General features: G+C 34.8%; 1 protein-coding gene across 1 annotated transcript in view; it reads left to right on the top strand.

Moving 5' to 3' along the window:
- Positions 1 to 22017, top strand: part of RPE (ribulose-5-phosphate-3-epimerase) — a 154444-nt gene that overhangs the window by 63966 nt on the left and 68461 nt on the right. The window contains exons 4-5 of the mRNA XM_044060699.1: positions 207 to 225; positions 7825 to 7840. Coding sequence (XP_043916634.1) covers positions 207 to 225; positions 7825 to 7840 — 35 coding nt within the window. The remainder of the gene's footprint in view (positions 1 to 206; positions 226 to 7824; positions 7841 to 22017) is intronic.

Genomic DNA, 22017 nt, shown 5'->3' with positions numbered 1-22017 from the left:
AAAAAGCCATAGAATTGGTCGGCATGATGAACAACACAACTGAATTTTTACAACTGTCCCATTCGTTTCAAACCAATGTTATGTTTTTTTTAGATGTTGAGGTGATAAAAAATAATGTGGATAAGCGTTATGAAGCTGTACTGTATAGGAAGCCAACATATTCAAACAAATTTCTACATTTTTCAAGCGCCCATCCTATACATCAGAAATGTTCGGTCTTGAAAGGCCATTTAGTAAGGGCTGCAAGAATGATATCAACTAATGAGAAATTTGATAAAGAATGTTTGCTCTTAAAGGAAATGTTTCTTAAATAGAGCTTATCCCATTCAAATGATAGAGGATCTAATTCAGGATGTAATATTGAAAAGAAGGAATGGTATTTATGAACCAATACTCAGCATTAAGGCAGATATCAGAACTGGTCAGGATAATCCCCGAATGTTGTTGAATCTTGATCGAACTGTGTCTGTATCCCCCCAAAATGAATTTAATTTAGCATGTATTATGAGTTTTTCATCTAATCATGCGGATATAAAGGAAAGCATTCACAAAAATTGGTCTTTATTGAAAAATGATATGGAGTCGGGTTCTATCTTTAAGTTCATACCTAAAGTGGTATGGAGAAAAGGTATTAGTTATAAGGAAATCTTTCAAAGGCAAAGAAATTTCATCAATCGAAACATTGGTATGAAACAATGTGGGTGTTGCCCACATTGTTATGTAATAGATGAAGGAAGTCACATAGTTGTCAATGGTTTCCAAATTTCGTTAAAGGGTAGTTTATGTGGCAAAGTGCCAAGCATGTCCCTCTGTTTATTTAGGAAAAGCGGATAGAAGATTAAGGGATAGAATAGTAGAACATTTGAGAAGCATAACGCAGAAAAGGGAGGACAATGCTTTGGCAATGCATGTCGCAATTTACCCAGAACATAAATTTAAATTTAAGGTAATTCAGCAGGTTCAACATGATGACAGAGGGGGGCCATCAGGGTTATTGCTAGAGAAAATGGAGTTAATGTGGCAGATTAGGTTAAATGCTTTTGCAAACCCAGGCTTGAATGATAAATGTTCGATAATGTGCCTTTTGAGGTTGAGAAGCTTGGAAAGATAATAGGGTCAATGGAACATGAGATGTTTCATTTTTACTAGTAGGTCTATGCATGTAATTTATCATATATATTATTTTGAACATTCAGAGCTTGATTGTCAATACATATAGTTAAAGCATAGGTAAAAACATATGAGTGAGGGTGTACATGTTTTATAATTCATACATTTTTCATACATAACTTCATATATAATTTGTTTTTATATATATATTTTCATGTATATATTTTTTCTATATATATATATATATATATTACAAATGTTTGCTCATAGGTCTTTTAACAAACAAGTTATGTATGTTTATATTTTTATTTATTCTTGTTGTTCAATTTTATCATCACAAGTAGATAAGAAAGGGTTTCTATTTCATACATCATAGATGCAAAAGGGATTTGTAAAGTTGTTTCCAAAACGGTTTGTTTTAAGTCTCTCATTGTTGGTTGTATGTGCCTTTAAAGGTAATGGAATTTTTTTATGAATTTGGCGCGTTTTTTTAAATAGCTTGTATAAAAACCAGTCTTTGAATTTTCAAACTTGTTTGGTTTCTGAAGAAGTCCTGCATTGAAGTGGGACGAAAAACGTATTTTTATTTTGAGCGTTTAAATAAGCATTAAAAAAATGGTGTTTCTGCAAGTCCGGCTGTGTTTGTTTCTTTATCGGTTTTTAAAGTTTAAAGTGGTTTGGGGTGTGTATATATATATATATATATATATATATATATATATATATGTGTTTGTGTATAAAATATATTGGATCTGTACTAATCCCAGACTGCTCTTTCTGCTGAAGCAAAAATCAGCGAACATAATTAACCATAAGTGCTGTCTACCAAAGCAGCATTTTCAGATAAGTATGCTCGTTCTGCCTGTTGCACATTGGTGCGGATAAGGGAAAATTCCCTTTTCCCCACTGTAGTGCGACCTCAGAGTGAGAATATTAAAGTAGGGGGGATATGGAGGGGTGTAAGGTGGCTTGGCCCCCTGCATAAAAGTAGATTTATTGTGTTTTATAAAAAAAAAAACGAAAAGCTTTTCAGTGAAAGTGCTTTCGTTAAAGTATGTTCAGTTATTGTGGATTCGGGATGTTGAAGTTTCGTTCAACAGTTCTAGATCCATATATATATATATATATATATATATATATATGTGTATGTGTGTGTGTATATATATAAGTGTTGAGTGTTAAAATTTATGACCCGAAATGTCGTAAAATCCAATAACCAGTTTGGATAACTTGGTCTCTGCTATATGGGTTTCGTTCAAATGAGTGTTTGCTCATTTGAAGTAGACCCATATATCTATTATATTTATATCTGTGCTTGTGTATAGATATGTATGTGCATATAAGAGAGGTATCTGCATTTGGTTGCATAAAGATTAACTGCGAACAGAATTGTTGAAAACAGTTCAGGTAAACATTAATTTTATGGTAGTTGATACCCTGTTAAGATGAGTTTCTATGCTTGCACTGTTTGAGTAACTGGATAGGCTCTGAGTGCCCCATGACTGTTAATTGACTTAGATTAGGTAACTAATTGGAGAATTATTGAATTAACTGATCTTTAGGGAGTGGAATTCAGATAAAGGAAACTAATAAAACCTCATTATTGTACAAATTGATTGGGGAACAGTAGAAGGAGTGTGTTCAGTTCTGTAGGCTTATAGGGAAAGAGGGATCATATTTGTGGCAAGTACAGAGGAAAATCGCTGGTGAAGTGAATGTCATTTTTCACAGAGTCGGTGGGTATTGTATTGTATTGGTAGATAAGGCACTTAAGGAGGAAGTTTATGGAATTATACTGGGAAGAAAACATAAGGCAGGCAGACAGGTGGGAACTTGAACTGAAGACAAAGAGAATGCTGTTACATCTTGATATGAGATTACATCTTGATATGATAAAGTACTTTATCACAGAAAGGGTGTTTGGCATGCAGGATGGGTATTTCTAATGGGCAGCAGAAGCTGAGAGAGTTAAGATCTTTAAATCTTTGTATGTCAGATGAAATGAATGGGGTTACAATCTGGCAGACTACATTTGTAAACTTGTAGGCTGGGATTCATAAAGAGACCATGCAACTTTATTGCTGCAGTAAGCATTGTTAATTGGATTTTCCAGCTGAGTAAATTAAAACTGAACTGTGCGTACAAGGACAAAAGGAATGACACTGTTGCAAGAGCAGTACCATTGTCTGTGGCAATGCTGGGATATAATAGCAGACTTGACCTACAGATGAGCTGTAGGTAAGATCAAGAAAACAAGGCCATGGAGTAGCGTGACACAGGTAGTGCCACATCAAAATGAATGAGCTATTATGCAATAATGTAAGTGGCCAAACACAGGTGGTTATTTAGTTTAGCACCTTAATGAAGTGGAAAAGAGGTACTTTGGAAAGTAGGAAAAGGAAGAGAAGCACCAACAGAGGCAGCCGCACATTGAGAACCACTAGGGCTGTGCAAGGTTGGGAGTAGGAGGTGGACTGGAGTTTTGTTTTTTGGGGAAGGAGTCTGCTTGTCTTAAGAGTTGCATTGATGAGTAAGGTATACAAGCGTAATGGTTAGGAAAGGTAGTGGGCACAGATATTAAATTATACAAATAGCAATAGATGCTTGTATAAAAGGTAGAATAGACAAAGGATGAGCAGACATGCACAAGGTGGATGAATGCCTCGATAGTAGGTGTCATGTTCAGATAATATCCCACTGAGCTGCCAACAGTAATGTGACGTCTCCTACTTTCCTAAGTCGGTAATTAAGGAGCTTCAATCCTCACTGCTGACTGTAGTGTGAGACTGTTATTTAAACAGGAATAATATTCCACAATTTTTCCCTAAGAACACAACAGGAACATGCTTGGTAATCCGGGACTGGACTGTATACTTCTGTCCACCCCTAATGTAACTTCTTATTACACACTTCAGGGCAGTGTGAGCCAGTTTAAGACTGCTGATACACTCACTTCATCCAAACACTTTTGGGAAAGCCTGACTCACATTTCCATCTGTGTCCCTTCCCCGAAATAATACGGTAATGCGCTGCCACCAGAGTGTCTTCATGCTCTTATAAATGGTTGTCCAAATATGAAAATTTAAATATTAAAACAAATACTAACAAATGACCTAAGCAGCCAGGCTTTGAGAGTGGCCCGGAAAGTTGTCAAGGCAAGTATAAGTGTTCTCAAATCACTAAAGAAAACACTGATTGACCAGCCGCAGTGTAAGTTAAGAAAAATATTTGATAATGAGCAAAGTGATTAAAAATATAAAACAATAATTTCCAATAAACAGAAGTCCATCACCAGGAAAATGAAATCAGTACTGTAGTACAGAAATTCAATATTCAGAACCAACTCTGATTAGTTATAATTTTCCCATCTGACTAAAGAACACTGTCCCTGATCTAAACTAAATTATTAAAGCAGAGCTAAGGTAGGCTTACAGTTCTTGAGTCCTTTGTGGGTATTCACTGCACAGTATATCTCAAAACTGGCTTTTAACTGACAACTGTCTGAAACTGACTCCTGACTTCTGTAACTGACTTCAGCTGTTTTCAGCAGGCTGTTTTATAGACTACCCTAACTGTCACAACTGTTGCAGTTCTAATTTCCATTTCATATTTTGAAAATCAACCAACAGCTATTTACTAAATTCCTTTCCTGTCTTTCAGCTTCTGACAGTAACACATAGCAACTGTCAACATTCCAATGACATCATCTGCAGATCAGCTGAATGTCAGTTTGCCTTTAGAATCTTTCTTCACAAACATGAGCAGTTAGAAATGTAAAAGGGCACTGTTCAGTCTTTAAAACATTCTGTACAAACAGAATATAAATCAACATGTAAGAACTTGTGTACAATGTCATAGCTACTCATGCTGGCATATAATACACCAGTTAATCTGAAATAATGTACAAAAACTTCAGCCAGACATGCTAGCAGAGATGACGGTGTCTTAATTTCTTCACAGTAGGGAACTAATAGAGCAAATTCACTGTTTCCTTCAGGAGATGTACAGCTTTGCTAAGGCAGGCATCCAGATGCCAGTCCATCTGAACATGTGCCAACTTCTGCTGGTCATGCTGTGGCAGGGCAGGGCAGGGCTGCTTTCCAGAAAAAGGATTTCCCCGCTGAGAGATGGACTCCTACTTCACCATAGAGACAGCCTTGATCAGTAATAGGTGTCTGTTGGAACCCTGGTGGGAGACCTATCTTTCCCCTCTTCTGGACTTGCATAACTGAGACACAATGGGAATATTATGACAAATTACTCCTACAGTGACATAACAGAAAAGAAGGTGTAGACTCTCTCTTAATTGGTAGCCAAAAGGTAACTAGTCTTCTGTCTAGAATGGTGTGCCAGTCTAATGTGCCTCACTATGTTGAGTCTGAGCTTCTTTCAGCCGTTAGGGAAGAAAAGAGTCATCGGTAATACAGAATAGGCCCATGATTCTGCAGTCATAGAACGACACTGTGATATGTAAACAAGATGTTTACATTACTTCTCTAGCTGTCTTTTGAAGCTCTTTCTCCTATTACCACTGATGGAGCTAGTCAGGATGGTGTTCCTTCAGGTTGTTGTAGCAATGCTTGCGCTGTTTGCCTATTTGCATTATACCATTTGCCATGGTAAAAATTTGAGGTAAATTTTAGCAGGCATCAGCATTTTTGAAAAGAGCATCATACTGGCTCAGTAGGCACTTGTAGTCCTTGTGGAACAAAATAATCTTGCTCTGTTGTATGCAACAGGCTGGCGGACTGCATTCAACAGCTTGAGAAGCAGCAATAGCCACTCTGTGATTCCTATTAAAGAGCAGTATTGCTAAGTTCATAGATTTTTGCTGAACATGCAAGCCAGGAGACCTTTGAAAAACCTAGCTCAGTTTTCCAGTTGCCCCAGAGCACTGCCTTGATAAGTAACTTGCACAGTCGCACAGTAGGCAAACAGAGACTGAAGGAATCAAACCCCGTACTATGGAAAACAACTTAATGGTTCATAACCTAAATCCAAGGCTCCTGGGGAACCATTATTAAACCCAGGGATGTCTTTTATCTCTCTAATTTTGTATAAGTAACGTATGCAAGCTCAAGCAAGGTGTGGCTTGTGGAGAGGAAAGGTTTGCACATAGATTCGTTAAGTGCATTTTGTCATGACCTCAGTAAGTCTGTCGGGGATGCTGTTGTAGTACACCAGTGAAATTGTGCTACTGTACTTCTTCAGTAATATTGAGAATCAAAGGCAGGGCAGTAAACTATTGGCCTCCTAATAGGTTGAAGGTACAGTAGCAGAGCAGCTAACCAAATTTTAGTGTCAGAAACATAGGCTGCTGGTTCATGCTGAGTGTGGCTTTAGTCATTTTGACTGTGGTGTCTTACTACTAACATCACTGTAGGTTACGTTGGGTCTTGGGCGTTTAACTAGTGAGTTCAGTTTTAAGCCCAGCTCTTTTAATCTGCGTGGTTGACATAGCAAGTAAAGTGGTAACATAATATGATCATGCTTGATGCAGATTTGGGCACTGTTGTAGATGACAGGGGGTGGGGTTCATTTTGTAATCTTAAGAAAGATGTGCAAAGTTTGTATAAGAAGGTGGAAAACTGGCATCTGTTCATTAGTAATGAATGCAAATTTACGTTTTGGTCAAAATTTCCATTGTGTTCAGTATCATATTGGTGGCGGTGTGTTGTGTTAGACAAAAGTCAGCATAATATTTAAGGGCTATTCTCAAACTTAAAAATAGATTTTTGTGAGTATTATGAGCATTATTTTGGTTCCAAGTAAGATGGCAGTCTTTGTTGGCTGTTTTTTTAAGAAGTAAGAAAGTATTCCTCTTGTATCAGACATTGGTGAGAGACTATGTTTAGTGTACCATGGATCTTTCAAAGGTAAGGATATCAGATTAGTTAAAATACTCTGAGAACACTTCAGGGAATGTGAAGGATATGGTAGGGAAAACATGAGGAGAGATTAAGGTACTTTAGGCTTACTCGCTTGGAAGTGTTATAGGAGATATGGTTCATAAAATTGTGAGGGAATGGTAGTGGTAGAAGAAAGGGACATAGTTCACAGAGTAGAATTGAGATTTTCCCTGACCGAGTTAGTATTTCTTTAATGAGACAGCTGTTGGCACATAAAATGCATGCCCTGATTGGGTCATAGATGCAGATTTTACTTTTGCTTTTTAAGAATGTGGGATGTATAGGGGAACAATGAAGGAAACACTGATGTTAGATAGTATGCAAGTTGTTATACTCTGAGCAACCTACATACACCTAGGCTTTTTTTCTGCCTTTAAAGAAAACTGAAATTAAATTAACTCATTCCTTCCAGTACAGCTCTTTTGAGTGTGTACTTTTAACTCTCGGGGGGTGTGGCTTGAGCCTGTCTGAAACCATTAAGTGTTGATGGAAAACTGTTAAGGGCAAATTCATCTTTACATTGGTGGCATTCATTCAGTTCGATGCTTTAAACTAGATTTTATAAGCCAAAAGAAAAGGCAGTGAATATTCATTTTGTAATGTTGTATAAACAGATTATGATATCTCCGTAACTATTCAAGCAAGACGCATACTGCCAGCAAGATTTTCTTCATATAGCTGTGTGCTTTCATATGAGACTGAGATTATGTCTGTGTTACCTCAACATTGCGATATTTAGAGAAATATGAAAATTTATTACAGTACAAATCAGCAGCACACAAATAATATCTGTAGCTGCATTAAGCAGAGGTCAAATATCAGTACAGTCGTGTTTGCCATCATGTATGCTTTAAGATGAAGTCTTATTATACTTTGTATGTAGCATGGTTTTGGAATTATTAATGCAAATATGAAAAAGCAATATTTGACACCTAGAGGCATCCGTAGGAGTTAACTGCAGGAACTCCTGGAGGCGCACACTGCTGTAGTGAGTTAAGGGTATGTGAACTGTGGCTGTGTTGTAAGAGTAGTCTCTGTCTGTGGAAAACACTAAGGCATTTGATTCTGTCCCATGAGCACTTGTTTGTGGTTTTGCTTATTCAGGCGCGTATTTACTTCACAGCAGCTCAGCCTGACATTAAAAATTCATCTTCAGGGTGAGTTGTGGAGGTACCCTAAGACTCCATATTGCATGTCCTCATGGAACTTATACTTGAGAATAATTTTTTCAAGTTTGAAGATCTTTTGTTTCAACAAACCACAGGTGTGGCCATGGTGTCATGAGTAGCCCCTTCATTTGCTAATTTAGTCATAGCCATGTGGGAATTGCAATATCTTACCACACATGCCATGGCTGATATCATCTTTTATAGATGTTACATTGATAATTTATTTATTTATTTATTTTTTTGTGGAGGGGTGATATGGAGTCTTCCTACATTTGTGATTTGAACAATTCAACTAACTTAAGTTTACCATTGGACATTTTGGTAATGAGAGAGATTTTTTGGATATCCATTTGAAAATAGACTCCTTTAACTGAGATTTTTGTTAGTGAGATTTACAGGAAATCTACATTTTGAATCAATATTTACACAGACAGTTTACATCGTAGTCGCATGAAGCGTGGAGTAGTTAAGGGACAATTTATGCGCTTGAGTCGTTAACTAATGACCATTTGTTTTTTTATTAATGAGGTCAGGAAATCATCCTACTTTTTTCAACAGAGGGGTTACGACTCTGGTTGGATAACATCATTTCTGAGGTTAATTTCAGATGTTATGGGGCTTGGAGACAATATGGCATGACCAATTTTGGGTAGTGAAGGTATGAGCAACAGAGAGTTGGAGTCTGCAGCTATGGTAATTATTCCTAGGGCTGCACACGAAAACGCAGTGAATTGTAGGTTGGCATTCCCCATTCCAATATCTAATGAAATGGGCATGATAAGATCCATTCTTTTTGACAATTGGAAGGTCATTCTGGGTAATCTAGATTTAGTTAAAATTTTGGGTAACAAACCATTGTTCACGTACAAAAAGACAGTTAACATTAAATCCATTCTCGAAGGTAACAGCCAAGATCATAAGTCAAAAGTTGATAACCCGGGCACTTGCCCATGTGGACAGTGTCGATAATGTAGATTTATTATGGGTTCATCTTTTATCTAATTTAAACACATCAACAGGACTTTTTGGGCTAAGAGGCGTTATGCTTGTGACGCCTTAAATGTGGTTTATGTGGCTGTCTGTAATTCTTGTAAATATTTTTATGTAGAAAAAACCGTCAGAGCTTTACGTAGGGAGGTTTATGAACATACTTTGGCTATTAAATTAAAAAGACCCTTCTAATGCGTTTGCCAGACACTCATTGAGTTGTGTGGATTTCAAGAAATTTTCTTTTTATGTTTTGGAGCAAGTAGATACCAGTTTGTTTAGTGGTAATTTTAAGATTACTTTAGAATGTCGTGAAAATCTTTGGCAAATTTTATTGGTGTCTGCTCAAGCTCTAGGTCTCAATGAAATGGTTAATATAAAGTGCTTTTTACAAGCACAAAGACCTTGAAACTTTATTTGTATTATTTATTTTATTTTTTTATAACATTTGTAAATAAGTATTTTTTATACTAAAGTACTTTTTATACTAAAGTTTGCTAAGGTATGGTTATACTGCCTTTAGTGTTAGCATTTATGTATTAATGTGGTTTATATTGAAATGTGAAAAAATAGCCAGCACCAGACGTCAGTGTATGAAAAAGGCACAAATAGTAAAGTTTAACACATAAGATTTATTTGGATAAATAAATCCCAGACCGGTTTCAGCCCTGAGGCTTTCATCAGTAGGAGAAAATTTTAATCACATAGTTCACCATGCATATTTATAAGGAAAGCCCTCCAATCAGAATTCTTCCCTTTACTCAGATGGTTTCCAGTGTGAAAAAATATAAAAAAAATATGAAAAGAACAATATACATTCAACATAATTAATACAAAATGTAATAATACATAATATATTCATAAGTGATCATTCAAACCAGGTGAAAACAAAGCATCCAGTTTGATGATCCAATACTTCTCTTTCTTGTTAAGATGGGATGGCATTCAATTCTTAACAAGAAAGAGAAGTATTGGATCATCAAACTGGGTGCATTGTTTTCGCCTGGTTTGAATGATCCGGTCATACTTGCAGAGGACATCATTTTTGTACTTTACTTCCTGCTCTGCTGTTGACTAGTCAGTGTTGGCACAGTTGGTGTCTGTATTGGAGGTGTTCTCTGCTACTGGAGATATATATACATCATTCACAGCTCTTCAGTTTCCCTCACAGTGGGTTTATTGTGCTTTATGGATCGTTTCTACATGGACTAAAGTCATTCAAGTTGATGTTGGTAACCAGATTCATCATTTTTTGTATTATATTTACAACTTGGATGGATAGTGCATTTGCGGACGCCATTTTGGATTATTGGTATTAATGTACTGATTGGTTCATTTTATAGTTAAAACTATTTCTTATTTTGGGTATTTGGATTCGGAATTGTGGTGAATGTTTCTCTGTTTATAGTGGGAATAATTTCTCACTTTTGGCCATTATAGTTGGAGCTACATTAGCGAAAGAAATGAATACTTAGGAACTGTTTGCCGTTGATGTTGGGCTGAATACGACAGACATTTTTTTCTATTGGTTGGGCTTAAACTCATTTGGGCCGGACAAGGAAAGCACGGAATATTGGTTCAGTTTTCTGGACATCCAGGTTTCACTTTGTTTCTTTTTGACTACGTTACTTGGGATAATCATCTCAACATTGTTGGACATTTTCTGAGGACTTTTATTTCTTTTTAATGTCATTATGTGTTTTACATTACTATTTTGGATTTGGTCTTTATAAATAAGGGAGTTCATTTATAGTGGGAATATATCTTTTTCAATATTGGGTATAATTGTTAGGGATTCACTGGAGAAACGATCAAGTGCTTTACAATTGTTTGGCATTTGGTATTGGGCTATAAACAACTGACATTTTCCTAATAAGCTACTGTGGTTGGGTTTTAACCCACTGGGTCGAGTGAAAGTAAGCACGGAATATTGGTTCAGTGTTCTGGACACATTCAGGATTTACATCGCCTCTTTCTGATGCCATTTGTGATAACTATTACAGTATAATTGGACATTTTTTTGCGGGACTTTCACCTTTGCATTTATATGCTTGTGTTTCATTTATATGCTTGTGTTTTACTTTATCATTTTAGAATGTGACCTTTTTGGTTATGCATTAAGCAAATTAATACCTTATTGTTAGGGACAAACGCTTGATTACCAATATGGAAACATATGTTGGGAGAGCTGCATTTGAGTAATTTATTAATGGGGATTTGGGCAATTACGAACAATTTTGGTCAGTTTGGAATTGTATTGGGTGTTCATTGCATACATTCATTTGGGATTTCTATATCTCAGCATTCAAATGGCCTATTATATGACTGTCCGTACTTATCTAGGTCAACTTTGACTTATATATGAACATATGTATACTGTTTTTCAGCCGTTAGGGTTGTTGATTTTGATTTATAATTTACAAACTGGTTATTTGAAGTATGACCATTGATTAATCTGGCAACCAGATGAATACAGGGACAGTTGACATTGAATGAATCCCTAACAGGGGTCCTGCTTGGAATATAGTCAGTGAGTTAATTTCACCTAGAATCATATTCCTAACTATGGGGAAGGTAAAGGAATACATACATGTGCTGCTTTTAAGTCATCATATATTTCAGTGAAGTGTTTTGGCACATCAGTATATGATTTTGGACCGATCTAGCTTTAGATATTTTTAGGCATATGAGTTCATTAGTTTCCTTACACATACCTATATGAAGGGCGGACCTGATACAACATATGTTCCTAAATATTATGCAAGGATCAACAATTTTGTATGTTTAGATTAGATATTTGGCCTAACACATTTTCAGGCATATAAATGCTAATATCAATAACACTTTATGGCTAAAGTTATAGCTGCTGTTTATATATATGATCTGTTAAGACAGACATTGATGTTGACATTTTGATTTGAGACCAGAATCCTACAGGTTGGACAGTGGGGATCAGGCATAGTGACCTATTTATATACATATATATTTTTTTTTCTCTAGGATTATCCCAGTTATAGTGTTGATGCTGTTTAGCAGCAGTTTTTATATTGGAGACCTATCTGTGTAACATATACCTAAACATCTTTTATTGGTTATTTGTACACATGTGGGACCTGATCCTTGAGACATTTTTATTATAACTATTGTTTAGTCATCTTTTCATTGGGATCACTTTCCCCCCCCCCAAGATCCCTTGTCTCCTCATTGTGGGTCGAACAGTCTCTGTTGATCACAACTTTTGATTTTGGTTGTATTTTTTCCACTTGAGCATAAAATCAGTAGCACCTTTGACTGTTTGCTGAATTCCCTAATCTATTGGCGTTTTCTAAACAACTCAGCCCTCTTTTTGGTTGTGCTTTTGAATACGAATAGATTCTTTGCAGTGGTGGGCAGCTTATTGTCATGGATCTGGGCATGATACTCAAAGGCCTTTCTGCTGATAAAAATGATATTGGAGTTTTTGGTATATCCCATGATAATGGTACTGAACAACAAATAGATCTAGTTGACGGCTGCAACTCTGCTTTTAACAGACTGAGTAAAGGCATGAAATGTTTGCGAACGAACATTTGATGCTTTTTAAGGCCTACATGAATAAAGATATCACCCCAAGGGGATTGAGAGTCAAAATTCAACCACTTGTGGGCAAAAGAGATGATATCTTGATGCAAGGTTGGTATCAAGCTCAACAAAAGGCTTCTATGACTTTTGTACAGATTCTCAGTTCATAAAGTAAACAGATTATAGAAACCAACAACTGTGAGGTTAGGGATTTATGTGGGGAGCTCAAATCTTGAGGGGCACCTGCAATATTCCATCTGTCTCAACAGACTGTCAAAGGAACTACTTGTTTTTGAAAAACAGATTTAAAGATAAAAAAATCAAGAAATTCAACAGGGACTTGACCGACTATCAAAGGAATAGACCTTTTGATACATCTAAAACAGGTTTATGGAATCTAGACAAGTCACAGGGGGCAGAAGCAAAAAGAGACCCAGATCAATTTTCAAAGGGTCCTTCAATATACACAGTAGACATGACCAACAACAGGGAGTCCCTGGTCCTCAAAAAACAAAAAAGCCACACCCACCGTTTAAACATGTTAGGAGGAGATGTGGGAGAAAACACAGAAAACACCAAGATAGATACTATAGAAGCCTTGCTCCAGGTGTTTACGACTCAATAGACTATAATATTCTGAATATTTTGAGGACTGTGATAACTGATGACCAAAATAAACTTTTGAATAAAGGTTGTGGATGAGTCTGACATTGTTACTGATAACAGTTTTTGTCGTAGAATTAATCTCAAATTGTTCTTTGGATCTATGGAACGTTCTCAAAGATCTAGTGAATTCAAATTCTTAAAATCTGACTTTGTTCCACCTATGAATAAAAATGTTGGCGTTTTCCAACAGGCAGTTCTTAAGGATATTCATTTCAATTGGGTCATTCTTTTCCTTTGAAACACAGTTTGTCCAATGCTAAGCAAACGGCACTACAAGGACTAAGAAATACCAAAAACATTGTCATTTTACAGGCTGATAAGGGTGGGGCTACTGTTATCATGGACACGGATTATTATCTGAGGGAGGGAAATGAACAATTGTCCAATCCTTCCCATTACATGAAAATGCCCATTGACCTTATGCCTAATTTTAAGCAAGAAATTATCAAGTTTTTGAGTTTGGCAGCTTCAGAAGGTGGTTGTTGTTGTGTCTTTCAGCTTTTCCCAGTTAGGGGTCACCACAGCGGAACTCCGGTCTGCTAATGATTGGCAGTTGATTTTTACGTGCTGAGTTGCCAGTCCTAACGCACAACCTTCAACGAAGGTACGCCCATTCACGCATGTCTCCATGCAGAAGACGCTGTAGCTGAGAGTCGAACTGGACAGCGTCTTACTGTGAGGCGACAGCACTACCGCAGAACCACCACCGCGGTATTATATCTTAATCTGTCAAGACGCATCTTACGGTGAAGGATCCACAAAAACAAATACCTCCTACCCAAGATACATAAACCCCTCAATAAACCCCGTGGACGACCAATTGTTTCTGGTATAGGCTCTCTAACTGAACCCTTATCCGAATTTTTGACAGTATATCTCAAACCATTACTCTGCATGATTCGAGCCAGGATACAAGACACCAGTTTTTACAATTGGTTTCAGATACCCAACTTGAACTGGGATAGTTGCTGTGCACTCTGGATGTCAAGGCCCTGTATACCAACATACCACACTGGGCAGGACTAGAAGCCCTTAAATATTGGCTAGATAGAGCCCAGTTATACTTGGTGGGATTCAGTACACTTCTGGTCTGCATGGCTGAGCATGTCTTGGATAAAAATGTATTCCATTTTCAGGGAGAATGCCTTTGGCAAATTAGGGGCACTGCTGTGGGAGCATCTTTTGCTCCCATTTATGCAAACCTTTTCATGGGATACATTGAGGATCTATGATCCTACACATAACATTTACATAGAGGAACTAGATGTTTGGCTCAGATATCTGGATAATTGTTGGATGGTCTGGCGTTCTGATCAACAATATCTGTTGGAATTTGTACAATATTTGAACCAGAACAAATGGGGTATTGAATTCACACTGACTTGTGATTTATGTGAGATTAGTTTTCTGGATGTTACTATCACTCGTTATTCAGATGATGCATTAAAAACCAAAACATTTCGCAAGTATCCCCAATATAACAACTTGTTACATGCCACCAGCATGCATCCCAGCCACATCATCCGGAATATCCCCAAATCCCAGTTTCTTAGAATAAGAAGGATTTGTTCCTCTGAAATGGACTATACGGAATCTCAGCATGACTTGGTAGGCAGGTTTAGAGCTAGGGACTCTAGAGAATTTGACATCCAGAGTGCCAGGCAAGTGGCATCCATCTCGGACAGAACATCACTCCTGACTTATAGGGAGAAAAGCCAAGCTGAACAGGTGGATACCATTAGACTAATTACCACATATGGACGCAATATTAATATGATCAGAAATATCATTTCTAAACATTGGAATATTCTTTGTGTCAGTGATGAATTGACATCTCTTTTGGGACAGACTTGTCAGTATGGATATAGAAGAGGCAAAACGTTAGGTTCCTTCTCCCATTACAAAAGAGTGAGTTCCGGGGGCATGGTTTGCCACCAACCAACCATGACTGGGGATAAGCTTTGGGATACATACAGTTGTGGACATTGTTCTTCTTGTCCATGTATTTTCACATCCAAACCGTTTTCTAGTAGAAACACAAATCGTGTATATGACATGAAATTTTTGGGGACTATAACAGTGATTGGGTTGTGCATCTTGCGACATGTACATGTGCTGCTTTCTATGTCAGACAGACATCACGACCTCTCAGAATGCGAATGTCCGAACATCGTAGTGATATACGTATCAAACGGGACACCAATGCTTTATACAGACATTGTTTACACCACAACTTTGCCAGGTTTCAGTTTACGATCATTGACAAGGTCCGTGGTGACGTATCCAATAAATAGGGATTGCATTCAATTCTTAACAAGAAAGAGAAGTATTAGATCATCAAACTGGGTGCTTTGTTTTTGTCTGGTTTGAATGATCATTTATGAATACATTATGTATTATTACTTTTTGTATTAATTATGTTGACTGTATATTCTTTTTATATTTTTTTTCACACAGGAAACCATCTGAGCGAAGGGAAGAATTCTGATTGGAGGGCTTACCTTATAAATATGTATGGTGAACTTACCTATGTGATTAATATTTTCTCCCACTGATGAAAGCCTTAGGGCTGAAACCAGTCTGGGATTTATTTATCCAAATAAATCTTGTGTTAAAACTTTACTATTTGTGCCTTTTCCATACTCTTGACGTCTGGGGTTGACTATTTTTTCATGTTTTTTTAGCCTTTTGCCTTGCACCGGTCATACTTGCAAAGGACTTTGTTTTTATATTGAAATGTGCCTTTAAATTTTTTTTTCTCAATTTTTTTTTATTTTTCAAATACAGTTGAATAAATTACATAGTATTTGTATATAACATCTTAAATAACTATGGACACTATTTGCATCAGCCTGACATTATAATACAGCTCAATATATACAATTACTTTATAGGTATAAAAATCCAGTTATCAGAGTGTATCTGTTCAGTTATTGTAAAGTGTCAATCAATAAAGACTTTTTTTTCCATGGATTGTTAATAAATGGCTTAGGATGAAACCTTAATTCTTTAATTTTAATTTCCAACAATGCTGTGGTCTTCAGTAGGCTGTAGAAGTCTTTCAAAGTCGGTACTGTGTTTGTATTCCATCTTCTTGTTATACACTTCCTTGAGATTGCAAGTATTGTTCATACTAGATGCATATTTGACCCATTCAAATGAGGACCTTCGTACACATTTAATAATACTAGAGCTTTAGATAACTTAAATGATTCATTAAATAAAGCTTGTAAAAAGTTTTTAATACCATTCCAAAATGACTTAATTTTAACACTGTAAGAAAAATGTGATTCCAGTATCATTGTGTATTTGCTCACAACTCCAACATATTCCCTTTGTGGAAGAATTAATTTTAGTAATTCTATCTGGAGTTAAGAATGTACTGTGCAAGCATTCCCAATTAAAAACATTCCAGTATTGTGTAAAGGATGTATGTTTTATTCATAATAAAATATTTGATTTAATTTCTTCAATTAGACATAATGAGAGTCCTTTTGTTATATAATTCCAATATGAGGATTTGGGTGGTGTTTTATAATTTATCAGTATCTTGTAAAATTATGAAATACTATTTCCCATGGCATGATCATTATATATGATTTCATATAGGTATTTCATAAGTTTAAGTATTTCTTTAAATGAATTACTAATTATTCTGCATAAATATTGCGAATACGTCAGAATGCTTTGTATAGTTAGCCAATCTTGTTGTGGAATTTTGTATGTTGTTTCTATTGTTTGCATATCCAGAACTTTTAGTTCTTTGATACATTGAAACCAACAAACAAACCCTTTCTGTTCCCAGGAATTAATTATTGTTTTGTATATTTTATGTGGATAGCTCTTTGTAATTATTAATGGTGTTAAAAGATCAAACCAGATTTTTAAATCTATATTTGCATTGATAATTTTCCTAAATGAGTCAATGTAATTAATCGTATGAGTTTTAGTGGACTTAAAGTTATGTTATATTGCATACTAATACATAATATGTGCCATGGCAAATTGTTTTTATCTGTTATTTGAATTTTTTTTTGTAAATCAAATTCATTTATTGATATTACAGTTAGTAATTCTTTCCAATTTGCAGAATAAATTGGACTTACCCAATCTAAGATTGTTTTAGATATTAATGCTTTTATTTATGTTTCTATATCAGGAAATTTTAATCCTCCCTGTTTCCATGGTCTGATATGATGTATTAAAGCTATTCTGTTTCTTTTGGGAAACAACAAAAATGTTATTAGGTATGAGTTTATCTCTTTGAGTATATTCCTTTCTGGTAACAGTTGTATTGCCAAAGCTATATACAGAATCTTGGGTAGTAAAACCATTTTTATCAACTGTAGTCTTATCTTCAAATGTTAATATTATTTTGTTCCACTTTTCCACAGAGATTTTAATTGTATTGATGATATTATTGTAGTTTTTTTAGACTAATTCATTATTACCCTTGCATATCTTGATTCCTAGATATTTTAAGGTAGATTCTTGTTTCCCTATACTGTAATTCCCCTTCTACTGCAATTCTTTTTTTTATTTAAAAATAAAAATGTTGATTTTGATTTATTGAAATGGAGTCGTGAAGTACTGTAAAATATGTCAAAATTATCTAATTCTTCTAATGTTTGTTTTGTATTAGATAATGTTAATATGTCATCAGCAAAGAGCTTTACTTTAGAATTGTATTGTTCTTAAACATCTACTCCTTTGATTTTTGTATTGTTACTTATTGAATCTGCCAATATTTAAATAGCCAAAGCAAATAGACTCAGTGACATGGGACATCCTTGTTTAGTACCCTTTGTTATATGTATAGATTCAGAGGTGGAAGGACGTAGCTTAACATATGCTAAATTGTGTGTGTGTGTGTGTGTGTGTGTGTGTGTGTGTGTGTGTGTGTGTGTGTGTGTGTGTATGTATGTATATATATATATATATATATATATATATATATATATATATATATATATATATATATACTTGAACGAAGGAAGGAGGGCATTCAAATAACACCAGAATTTTGAATAAATAGTCCCAGTTTAGGGAATCAAAGGCTGTCTCTATATATCTAAGCCAATTATGAGTGATTATTTTCTTAACATAATCTATAAGAAAAAGTATACTTTTAATACTGTCATGTGTATCTCTATGACATATAAATCCAGTTTGATCATTATTTATTGTTTTGGATAATGGTATTTTCATTCTGTTAGTTAATATTGCCATAAATATGTTATAGTCATTATTTAATAATAATAATAATAATAATAATAATAATAATAGTAATAATACTATAGGTCTATATGAGTTACAGATGTTTGGGGATTTGTTTTCCTTTAGGATTGGTGTGATTAAGGAATATCTACTAGAGGGTGGTATTAAAGCTTGTGAGCGAATTTCTAATAGAGTATTATGGAAGAGGGATAGTATCTTTGAAGGAAAAAAGGATATATTTCCATAATTATGCCATCTATACCTGGAGCTTTATTATTTTTACCCTCTTTTATTGTATCTATAATTTCCTTGTAGGCTATGGGTGCTTGCAGATCTAGTTTTAATTTTTCTGGTGTTTTTTATATTAGAACATTTTTTGTCTAGATTTAATTGATCGATGTGTATATTTCCTTTTTGGAAATGTTCCATATAGTGATTTCTATAGGTATCAAGAATGTTACCTTTATCCGAGACATTTTCCCCTATCTTTTCTTGGAAGATACTTTGCTTTTGATTGTATTTTAATTCTTGTGGATAAATTATGTAGATATTTGGGAGAAGTGGCCAAGGTATTTTTAGTTTTTCTAAAGCTAAACTAGTTTTATGTTTTAGAATTTCATTGTATTTATTGTTTAATACTTCTACTTTCTTTTTCATCTCCATATGATTTTGTTTTCAGCTTTTACTGGCAAAAGTTTGGATTGTAGAGCTAATAATTCACTATCCCATTCTCTGATTTTTTTTATACCAAGTTAGGGTTTTACCATATATGTAAGCTTTTAATGAGTCTCATATCATTATTTTATCTCTGTGGTGTAATTAATATCTAAGAAGAACTGTAATTCAGATAATAACCAGGGGTTGAACTATTTTAGTTATATATGCTGGAATTCTGGAGTTAAAGGTTAATGGTTTGTACCAGTTTTGAAGTTTTAGTATCAATGAATTGTGGTCTGAAATGGGGCAGGGAGTGATTGAGAACTTAATGATTTTAGAGTGCAAGTCATGGGCAGCATATATTTTATCTATTCTAATTTGGGTACCAATTCTGTGATCTTGATGGGAAAATAACAGATTTATCTTCTTTAAATTTTAAAGTATCTACAAGATGAAATGATTCTACCCACTTGTTTAAAGCTTTTGATACAGCAGATGTACGCAGCGGTCTTTGATTTGTAGTTTCAGAAATATCAAATACACAGTTAAAATCTCCTCCAAATATTAAGTTGTCTTTATAATTATTGGAAATGAAATCCAAGTGTTTTTTTAACAGTTCCTGATCCATTGCCTGGGAACCAGTATAGATTGGCTAGGGTCCATATTTTATTATATTTAACTATTACTAATGCAATAAGGCCTTCTTTATCTTCATACTTATAAATGATTTCTAGGTTAATCACATTTGTTTTCCATAAAATTGTCTTAGTTTTATAAGTGGATTGCGCCAATATCATATATTCCTTAGGATTCCATTTGTAATTGTCATTTGTTTTGAAATGAGTTTCTTGATGGAAGACAATTTGTGTTTTGTTCAGTTTTAAAAATTTCAGTAGATTTGATCTCTTGGTATGATTGTTTAAGCCATTGGTATTTAAAGATGATAAAGTTAAAGCCATCTTAGGTTATTTAGACTGTATATTTTTTGTTTTATTGTGACTATTAAACTCTTTCCTCTGATAACTATAAAGTATATGTTTGAGGTTTTAAAGGAAATTATCAGTTTTATACTTTGAGTGTTTATCAATAATGTAATGTTTTGATCCGGCATACTAAAAATGTTTTTGTAAAATAAATTAATAAATGTTAACAAAACTAAGAAATGCACTAGCCATTGAATGAAAATCATTCCTAATCTGGAAGTCTATCAGATTATCATTCATACCCTGACAATCCAGAACATTCTGAGCTCCATAAATTGAACTGTCATATCATATGGAGAATATTTGTAATAGGAATAAGCAATATTTATATTATTTTGAACAGATATAGTAATATTGTTGATTAGACAGAATTCTAATACAATATAAATGTCTACTTATTGTATAAGCAATTAATATTTACATGAAAGATAGATGACAAGCAGTTCAATCATAGTAAATTAGGATGTACCATGTATAAAATTCTCAGTAAAAGATTATAGCGCACAGTTATTTAACATATTCACCCTTATTGATGAAGTCTTTCAAAACGTATTACGTAATATAAGTAGATGGTAATATTTATACCTAATGTTTATAATACAATGTATTTTACTGGATATATCAGAAGTTATATTTCATTGTTTGCCAGCATTTAAATAATCACTTTATTTGTTGCTAACTTACTTAAAGCATCGAGTTTGTTTCATGTAAACATTGATGTTGGTGCATTTTAATTATCAGTGCATCCCTCTCCCCCCCCCATTTTCTGCACACAAGGATTTTCATATCTGTCATTTCTTATAAAATGAGTGAAATTATAGATTAAAAGTAACAAATTCACTTATTGTAATTTAATAATTACAAGTTGTTGTGTCTTTCGGCTTTTCCCGGTTAGGGGTTGCCACAGCGGAACTCCGGTCCGCTAATGATTGGCAGTAGATTTTTACGTGCAGAAGTGCCGGCTCTGATGCACAACCTTCAACGAAGGTACGCCCATTCACGCATGTGTCCACACAGAATCGAACAGGACAAAGTCTTACTGTGAGGCGACAACGCTACCGCAGCACAAAATAATTACATGTTACCTTTCCATATTCATAAATTGCTATTTTATGGCATATACTGAAAGTTTTTAGATTTAAATGGCAACATTTTGTTTTCAATATAATTTTTTATTACAATTTGTAATATACAATACAGATACAGAAATAAGATTGGCTTTCAACTAACATTAGTTACATGTTGTCAGATACAGGATATAAAATGGCAACATTCTATTTTTGTATAATCAGCAAAGGTTAAACTGAGTGATTATTGTCAATTTAATACTATTTGTTCAGAATGTGATTGTTACATTCTGTGACATTCCTAGTTCAGGCTCCTATTGTTTCCCTTTAACAACTTTGTCAGTTTGATGTCATGTATAAAATATTAGTTACCTTGGTAACAGCTTAAGTAGTATGTATGGTCAAGGTGTGTTACAAAACCACAATTCAAGTTAAAGCAGTTATATGACTTGTTATGCACATTTACTTATATGTGTGTTTTTTTTTGGCTGTTGCTTAGTTATTTGAGTGACCACAAGCTGTAATGTTTATTCTTATTATTATCTCCTTCCAAGCATGTTTATACAGTCCATAAACTTTAAATTATGAGACCCTTCTAGTTTCTTATTTCCATCCCTACGTACACACACATCAGTACTTCAAGCACGGGCAATAATGCCCATCCAGTTTTGCCAGAGTACCATTCACTAAT

This window comes from Protopterus annectens, chromosome 2.part0 (assembly GCF_019279795.1).
Source record: "Protopterus annectens isolate FY-2018-M chromosome 2.part0, PAN1.0, whole genome shotgun sequence".
In the NCBI taxonomy this organism is placed as follows: Eukaryota; Metazoa; Chordata; order Ceratodontiformes; family Protopteridae; genus Protopterus; species Protopterus annectens.
The sequence above is the reverse complement of the archived record's forward strand: the minus strand, read 5'-3'. Positions and strand labels throughout refer to the sequence as shown.